At 42.8% G+C, this 8059-nt stretch overlaps 1 protein-coding gene across 2 annotated transcripts in view; it reads left to right on the top strand.

Annotated features, from left to right (window-relative positions):
• The first annotated feature begins 910 nt into the window (after window positions 1-910).
• Window positions 911-8059, top strand: part of hectd1 (HECT domain containing 1) — a 28598-nt gene continuing 21449 nt past the window's right edge. For both annotated transcript variants that reach the window (XM_069717638.1, XM_069717637.1), the window contains exons 1-5: window positions 911-1107; window positions 4266-4439; window positions 4850-4999; window positions 5118-5352; window positions 7390-7617. In XM_069717638.1, coding sequence (XP_069573739.1) covers window positions 4860-4999; window positions 5118-5352; window positions 7390-7617 — 603 coding nt within the window. In that variant the 5' untranslated portion in view covers window positions 911-1107; window positions 4266-4439; window positions 4850-4859. The remainder of the gene's footprint in view (window positions 1108-4265; window positions 4440-4849; window positions 5000-5117; window positions 5353-7389; window positions 7618-8059) is intronic.

Raw genomic sequence — 8059 nt, 5'->3', positions numbered from 1 at the left:
ATGTTTTAACGGAAAAATAGCCATTCACAAGGTAAATGCTTACAGTTTAGGAGCTTTATGTTCAAATAACATCACACAGAACATGAGTTTTTCTGCTTTCTTCTCAAAATCTGCAACTACAACTAAATTAGCTTATGGGAAACAAATTATTTTTACGTAAATATTTTCAAATTCTTCAAAATAAAATCGAAACAAATTAGGAGTTCTTCTGTCCTCTAGTGGTAAAAAAAAAAAATCAACAACAACGGAATTCGTTTCAAGTTACAAAAAAAATTACGTATACGCAACGTTTCCAGTAAAATAATTCAAAATAAAAGCGAAATGAACGCAGTTACGCACTATGAACACTAGAGGGCAGTGTGTAATGATGATAATACCAGGATTATACACACCGGTGATAAAACTGTCACTAAGTGTCACTGCAGTGTCTATGAAAAATGAAAAGAAAGGACTAAATACACTCAACAATCAGTTATGCATAATAGATATATTAATAAATCAATAAATACAATTATATATACACCCACTAAAAAAACAGAACGTAAAAACAGTTTTTAGACTGGAAAGTTGTCTATATAAAAACACAAACACAAATTAATCACAGAAATGCAAGAATAAAAACTATAATACCTGTCAAGTGATTTTATTCCAATTCGGTTTTTTTCATTTAAATGCTGATAAATAATTGAAAATATTGACAATTCCGTGTTTTCATTTTTTCCCCTAGAATACCTACGATGTTAAGTGATTTTGTGTTAAAGCTTTCCGTCTTTCAAAAGTAACGTTCTGTTATTATTAATATTAACCGACTCCAGTGGCAAACTTTATTAACATGTTTACAACCGTTACCTCTTGGACATTGGTATTTCCGAGCTCGGTGGCGGCCCCTGGACGCCGCATACCCCGTCGGCTCAGCTCTCCATTTCAGTCCGGTCTGCTCCGTTCATCGCCCCGCCGTTCTGACCTCTTTAGACCCGCTCAGAAGAAATGGGAACGCCTTGATTAGACCCTCGACATCGGCGATATAGACGGCTGACCACCCTCAGCTGGACACAGAGGATAGTTCTTCACATCTGCCGACCGTTTCTGTGCCGACAAGAAAAAACGGTGAGTGATTCGTCCCGTCGGTCAGCCGCAGCTCGGTCGGTGTCGCTCGTGATTGGTATCCGCGGCTGCATCGCGGCCTCTCGGCTCTCCCGGAACTCGAGCCCTGCGGTTTTTGTTTAGAGTCCGAGGCCACGGTTACATTAAGCTCACTAAGAGGACATTAGCGACATATTCAACTCGCATAAACTAAGGTTACCATTGTCTCTGGGTGAAACGCTTCAGTATTGGGGGTTTAAATCGATAGGAATTGCGGTTTTATTTAATTTTGTTATTTCAGCTAGCGATAAAATTAGCTAGCGTGGTGCTAATGCTAGCAAACCGGCTAACAGTAGCCATTTCTCTGGGTTTTGTTGTCTTAGATTATTTTTGTGCTGGTTAACAATTCCACATTTAACTTTATTTACGGATTTGGGGTTTCTGGCAATATATTTAAGATATTTTCTTAGGGTTACAGTTTGTTTCACCGGCCTGACAACATCGCAGTTGCGAGCAAGCGTTACGTTAGCAAGTCTTCTCTAAGTACAGCTAACAGCTCAGATACTGGCAGCAACTCCGTGTAACTCGACCATAAAGCCCTGTGTACCCGGCTGAACAGCCAGCTGTAAGGCTTAATGCCGCCTGTAACATAACCCCCGCTATATCCTCTTATGTTGATTTGTGTCTGATGGAATAATTGATCTCGTTATGCCCGGGTCAGATGATGAAACTCGGGGGCACACAGCTAGCTCTGTCAGATATGGCTGAACCTTAACATTTTTCCAGTTTCACTCATAACAAGGCTCCGTGGCCGACTTTCTGACATTGTGTAAGAAACAAAGGAGGTTTGTTCAAGCAGAGGAAAAGATGGGAAATAATCGCCAGAAGGTTCTATGTATTTGCTTGGTGGTTTCCCCTGGAAACAGTTCCTCTTACTATTATTAATGTACAACTTTATGAAGTTGGCCAAACAGTCCCACCATGACGTGCGCCCATGAGTTGTTCTGGAGCTTTCGGTCTTGTCCCCCGATCTTCATCATCAGATGGAGCTGCCATTGTATTTAGCTGTGGACCTCAAGGACTGTTCTTTATAAACCACTTCATCTGTAACTTTAATCATACTTCTATCAAGTTTAGAGCCGCAACGATCAATCAGCCGAAATCTTCATTTGCAATTATTTTGATGATCAAATAATGGTCGAGTATTTTGTGTTTTTATCATCCGAGATATGAGAAAACCGAATATCTTTGAGTTTTGGACTGTTGGCGGGTTAAAAACAAAAATCTTGCCCTTCAGATGTATTAGGTTTTTGCATTTGGTAACCTTTATTAGTTGCTATGATCGTAGCACAGACATTATTTTTGATAATTTGGAGAAAAAAACTATACTTTTCATTGGCTTTGCTAGTTTTTACAAATCAGTTAATAATTGTCAAAAATATCGAAATCATACCACGTGTGGGTGACCAAAAAGCTAACGGTTATTGTCATCACCTGTAAAAGTGCTGAGTTGTTGTTGTTGTTTTTTTTCAGCTGACAGGGAAGTTTGACAAAGAAGAAAAGCAAATATTTAGCTTTTTTTGTTTTTTTCATTAAAAATAGACTGAAATTGTTCATTTTGGTTATTTTTCTAGAGACTGGTTTGTTGTTTCAGCTCTACAAGCGTCTTTTGATGGGAGGCACCGATCTGATTGACAGGATCACTACTGGCGATGCTGACTACATTAACCGAGTCACATTTCAGTGTTTTTGTTACAGAGCTGTATACTCAGAACTCGGGGGCGAACTTGACCTTGTCTCCCCTCCCTCCCCCCAAGTCGGTATCCACTGCTGTCCATGGTCCGGGTTGACTGTGCTTGAACTCCGGTCTGTTTGAGTAACCTCTGTGTTGTGAAGTAATGTGCTGCTGTCGTGGTCGTCACAACAACACTGTCGGAGCCCGGGCACACCGGAAGGGGGGGAGAGCAGGATATAAAGAAAAGTGTTTTCTGTCGCCGCTGCCGATCACTGACCTCAATCTGGACTTAGAAAGTAGACACAAGACACCGTGAGGGGTTAAAGGGGTGAAAGCCAAAACCCTCGGACTGACTCGCGGCGGGCGTGTGATGCACTCAGTCCCGCTGTGGTCGTCCCCCCCCGACCCCACCACCCGAGAGGGGGAAGAAGGGGAGGTCAGGGCGCTCTGGCAAGTTGTGATGATTAATCTGTTGATAAGAGGATCTGCATCAGAACAGCCTGTTTATAGACAGACAGACAGACAGACAGGCAGGCAGGCAGGCTTCAAATTAGGCCCTAATCAACTTAGCCTGGACCCAACAGACTCCCAGCATGCATTGCTGCAGTGCGATGCTACCAAACACAGCCGCCGGTCCTCTGCGTCAGGGAGATTGATGGAAGTCGTGAAAAACAGGACAGGTGATGATGAAGAAATGATTGCTGCTTTTCTTGCTCTTGCTTGGGGAGGAAATTTCAAATCTTTGAGGTTTGAGAGGAGAATGTAATTTGCTCTGAAGTGCCATGTACAGTTGGGATGAAAGGTCCTGCTTTAGATAAATGATTAACAGTCAAATAAATGCAAACTGTTATGAAACACAAATTATTCTCTGCTTCCAGCGTCTCTGTTATGAAGATTTTTGTTTCATTTCACCGTGAAATATTCAACATTTTGGGGTTTGTTTTAATACTCTACATGTTGTTTTATTAATATAACAAGAATTCTGTCAGTATCTCTACTAAAACTGCTGTTTTCCCTGACGGTAGCCTCTGTCACATCCTTGTAAAGAATCTGCACGTTGGCTGCCTGTCAGTCTAAAGCCAGGGTATATAATCTCTAAGGTTCAGATCAGCTGCAGCCCTCTTTGCAGAGAAATTATCCATTTCCCTGCATAAACCAGCACCAGATATTATTCACTCCTGTGTGTGAATGAGCACAAGCTTCTGTTATTCAGGAATTATCCACTGCCCTGTAAAAACGAGCATCAGATAATTATTTTTCTATTTTTTTTTTTGTTAAATTTTTTTTATGCGAATTCAGAACCTAAACTGGACGGAACAGAAAACATCTGTAGAAATATTCAGCAGGGTGAAACAGTCACAGCAGTGTCAGCTGAGTGCTGCTTTCGGTGGTGTCAGCTATTTAAACGTCTCCTCCTCCCTCCTTCGCTTTCTCCTCCCGTTTGCAGGTGAAGAGACTTCATGTCCCAGAAAATCCTGTGAGAGCGAGCAACCATTTCCCCCACGACCGTCAGTGTTTCGTCTCTCCCTCCGTCCGGTTGGTTGGATGAGTCCCAAACAGCGACACAACTGTGAGCAGTGATTGGGCGCTGAGCCAGACCGGGTAGCCAACGGGGAGCCAGGTAAGGCTCCATTATTTGGGTCAAATAAAAGTCAGTTTGTGCCAGCTGATATTTCAGGGTTTCACGGCAAACAATATCAAATCAATAAATCAGCGTTGCTGCAGGTTGTCGACATTATTAGACTTCATTAATATTTATTTGAATTCATTCAGCCACTGTTTGTGTTTACGGCTGATAACAGGTCCGTACTGAATCTTTGACTTGTAGCTGTTTCTAACTTGCAGACAACTGAAGCTGAACTTGACGAGTTTCGATAAGGGACGCAGATTCAGATTCAATTAGTGGATTTCAATCATATACCTGCACGTGTAATTAAAACAGTGGCAGTGTGTCAGATTATCGCGGAAACGCACACGTTTGTCATCTCCATAGACAACCCTGACATAATCTGGTTGTATGCGTGTCTGTAGGCTAGCCATCATGGCGGACGTAGACCCAGACACCCTGCTGGAGTGGCTGCAGATGGGTCAGGGCGATGAGCGCGACATGCAGCTCATCGCTCTGGAACAGCTCTGCATGCTGCTGCTCATGTCGGACAACGTCGACCGCTGCTTCGAGACGTGAGTTGGCACATTTGCGTCACAGTTTTTCGTACGTTCAGCCAGCAGCTGTGAGGTCGGAGCTCAGCTGACTCTCTATCTCTTGCCCCCCCCACCCCCACCAATGCCTCCATATCAGATGTCCCCCTCGGACGTTCCTCCCGGCGCTCTGCAAGATCTTCCTGGACGAGAGCGCTCCAGACAACGTGCTTGAGGTCACGGCCCGAGCCATCACCTACTACCTGGACGTGTCAGCGGAGTGCACCCGGAGGATCGTGGGAGTGGACGGGGCCATCAAGGCGCTGTGCAACCGGCTGGTGGTGGTGGAGCTGAACAACAGGACCAGCAGAGACCTGGCTGAGCAGTGTGTCAAGGTAGGAGACGAGGGTGGAGGGCGGCAGTCGGAGCGACGACAGCAGCATATTTCTGATACGTTTGCTTCATACATTTGCATTATTTTCCATATCTGAATCTTGTGACACGGCCACATCCACCACAGATATCAGGTTCAAAAAGTCATCTTTTGGAGCAAAGTTGCCTGCAGCGTCGACGAGCTCTCAGCTAGCTCAAATAGCTGTTGCTGCAGCTTGATGTTTTTACGGTGAAACACTTCCGTCGCTCTGATGCTGAACTTGTCAGAACAGATTAAACATTCACTAGAACCTGCTTTGTTGGTCTGAAACTGGTTTATTACGGTGGATTAAAATGCAAATTGTCATGTGACTATGTAGTATGTAACGTAGTGTATACGTTATAGCCCATACAATTTGGAATAATGATCTTATCCGCCACACAACCAGTAACAAGCAGCTGATCCCAGGAATGTGCAGCAGAACTGATCTGATCCACATCAGTTCAGTGCCACATTACATCATAAAACTGATCACGCATTTGATCAAATTTATGGGCAGAAATATGTGTTCCCAGAAACTGAATGTGAATTATTTAAATTTGAATTTGAATGGCACAATTTGTGACCGAATCCCAATAAACCCCAAATAGAATTTATTTGCTCCCCATTAACTACTGGACTCGCTCCATAACCAGTTCCCACAACTCAGATTCAGTTCGCTAATTCAAATTCAATAAATGCTGCAGAAGAATTCTCCAAAGACAGTGTGCAAAATCTGCAGTTTTTTTAGTTTTCTGTGACGGTGATCAGCTTAAAAAGACATAAGATGAAAGACCCCCCCCCCGCTACACTGCCTCTGTAGGTATGGTAATCTCTCTTTCTTAGGCAGCTTGCTTCAGCATTTTTTATTTTTTTTTTAACCTCGTTACTGAGACATCCGGGGTTGTGATGTCATCAGTTTGATAAGGCTGATCAGCAGTTTGTTTTGTTCCAGTGAAATCTCATCAAACCGGAGGGCGTCTCCCCGATCTGCTGCTCTGTTTATGTATTATTATCCTGATTTAGGTTACAGATGTGATGATTAACTGCTGATCAGAACTCAGCCTGCTGCTGCTCCTCCTGCGTTCAGGGTGTTTTTGTAGAGTTTTGGGAGCAGAGTCACGCCACAGGCAGGAGATCATAACCATGTGCTACCAGATATTTATTAATAGGCTTCATGGGACAGTTGTGTTCTTTATTCAGACTCAAATCGGTCCCAACTCTGATCTGTTCTGCTGATGGCGGCAGAAAGATGCTCTTTATCCATCATGTATTCTAGTTTATGTTGCTTTGTGCTGTTTGAGCCCGTGTTAATAAAATTTTTCCAGGTTGACCTCCCAAATATTAGATTATGAACTGCACTGATCTCCTGATTTGATTCTGGAAGTTTAAATTGCATCAGGAGAATAACAATATTGCATAAAGCTCTTCTCAGAATTTGTCCTGGAAGAATTAATGTTTTTTCCATATTCAATACGGGAGCAACACTGTTGTTCTCTTGAATTTAAGATTTTGTTAGGGGCACATTTTATTGGTTAAATTATAAACAAGGAAACGGTTTAAGGACAAGGATTTTTGTAAATACAAAAAATGCCATGTCTTAAATTTTTAGGCCTATGTGTGCTAAACAGTGGAGCAAGAAAAATACAAGATCTTCATCATGCGCATTTGAAAAAAAACAAATGCTCTTCCAATTTAATTCCAGTTTTGTGAATGATTCCCACCAAATAGGCATGTTAGACATCAAAGGGTGTTCACGCAAAGATCAATTTTGATGTTAAGATCATTCAAATGAAATAAAACTCTGGAAAATTGAGAATTTCAAGTCGTTAAAAATCTGACTTTTGCAATAAACATAGATGGAAACTACCCAAAAGGTGGCTTTAAAGACCAATGGCATGATTTGGAGGATGTCATGTAGCTCGGTTGTACGAAGGTACCAAGAGGTTGAGTTAAAGTATCCATCTAAAGGTACTTTGATCAAGCGTTCAACTACACGTGTGTGCTTGTGTGTCTCCAGGTGCTGGAGTTGATCTGCACCAGGGAGTCCGGCGCCGTGTTCGAGGCCGGCGGTCTGAACTGCGTGCTGAGTTTCATCCGAGACAGCGGCCACCTGGTCCACAAAGACACGCTGCACTCGGCCATGGCCGTGGTGTCCCGCCTCTGCAGCAAGATGGAGCCTCAGGATTCCTCTCTGGAGACCTGCGTCGAGTCTCTGTCCAGCCTCCTCAAACACGAAGACCACCAGGTAACCCCGCGGCTGTTTGAGGCACCTTTCCTGGACTCTTTGAGAATTTTTTTATTGCTTTTGTTTTTGTCATTTATTCCTTATTTACTCCGGCACACGTTTCCATGAGATTCACTTCAAACCCTTTACATCAGGGGTCTTCAATGTTTTTCAGGCCAAGGACCCCCAAACTGATAGAGATGGAGCAGGGACTCCTTACTATATATATATATTGTATAAAATTGTGGTTTATATTAAACTGGAGGAGTGCAGGAGGCTTGGAAAGACAGGTCCAGGCTGGTCTGGCGCTGTTAGTGTGCATTTCTGACTGAAAGATAACATCTTCTGCCTCCATTTATCCATTCACTACAATATGTTGGATTCATGTTAATGTGTATTTAAAGACATTTAAATTTGGAAAAAAAAAATTTAAACTTGCCTAATCAACCAAAAATTTTGCAGA

The sequence above is a fragment of the Brachyistius frenatus genome, unplaced genomic scaffold (assembly GCF_029030835.1).
Source record: "Brachyistius frenatus isolate BFR_SWC_R1_liver_20210118 unplaced genomic scaffold, ASM2903083v1 Contig_178, whole genome shotgun sequence".
Lineage (NCBI taxonomy): Eukaryota > Metazoa > Chordata > Actinopteri > Embiotocidae > Brachyistius > Brachyistius frenatus.
Note: the sequence above shows the minus strand (reverse complement) of the source record. Positions and strands in the feature narration are given on the sequence as shown.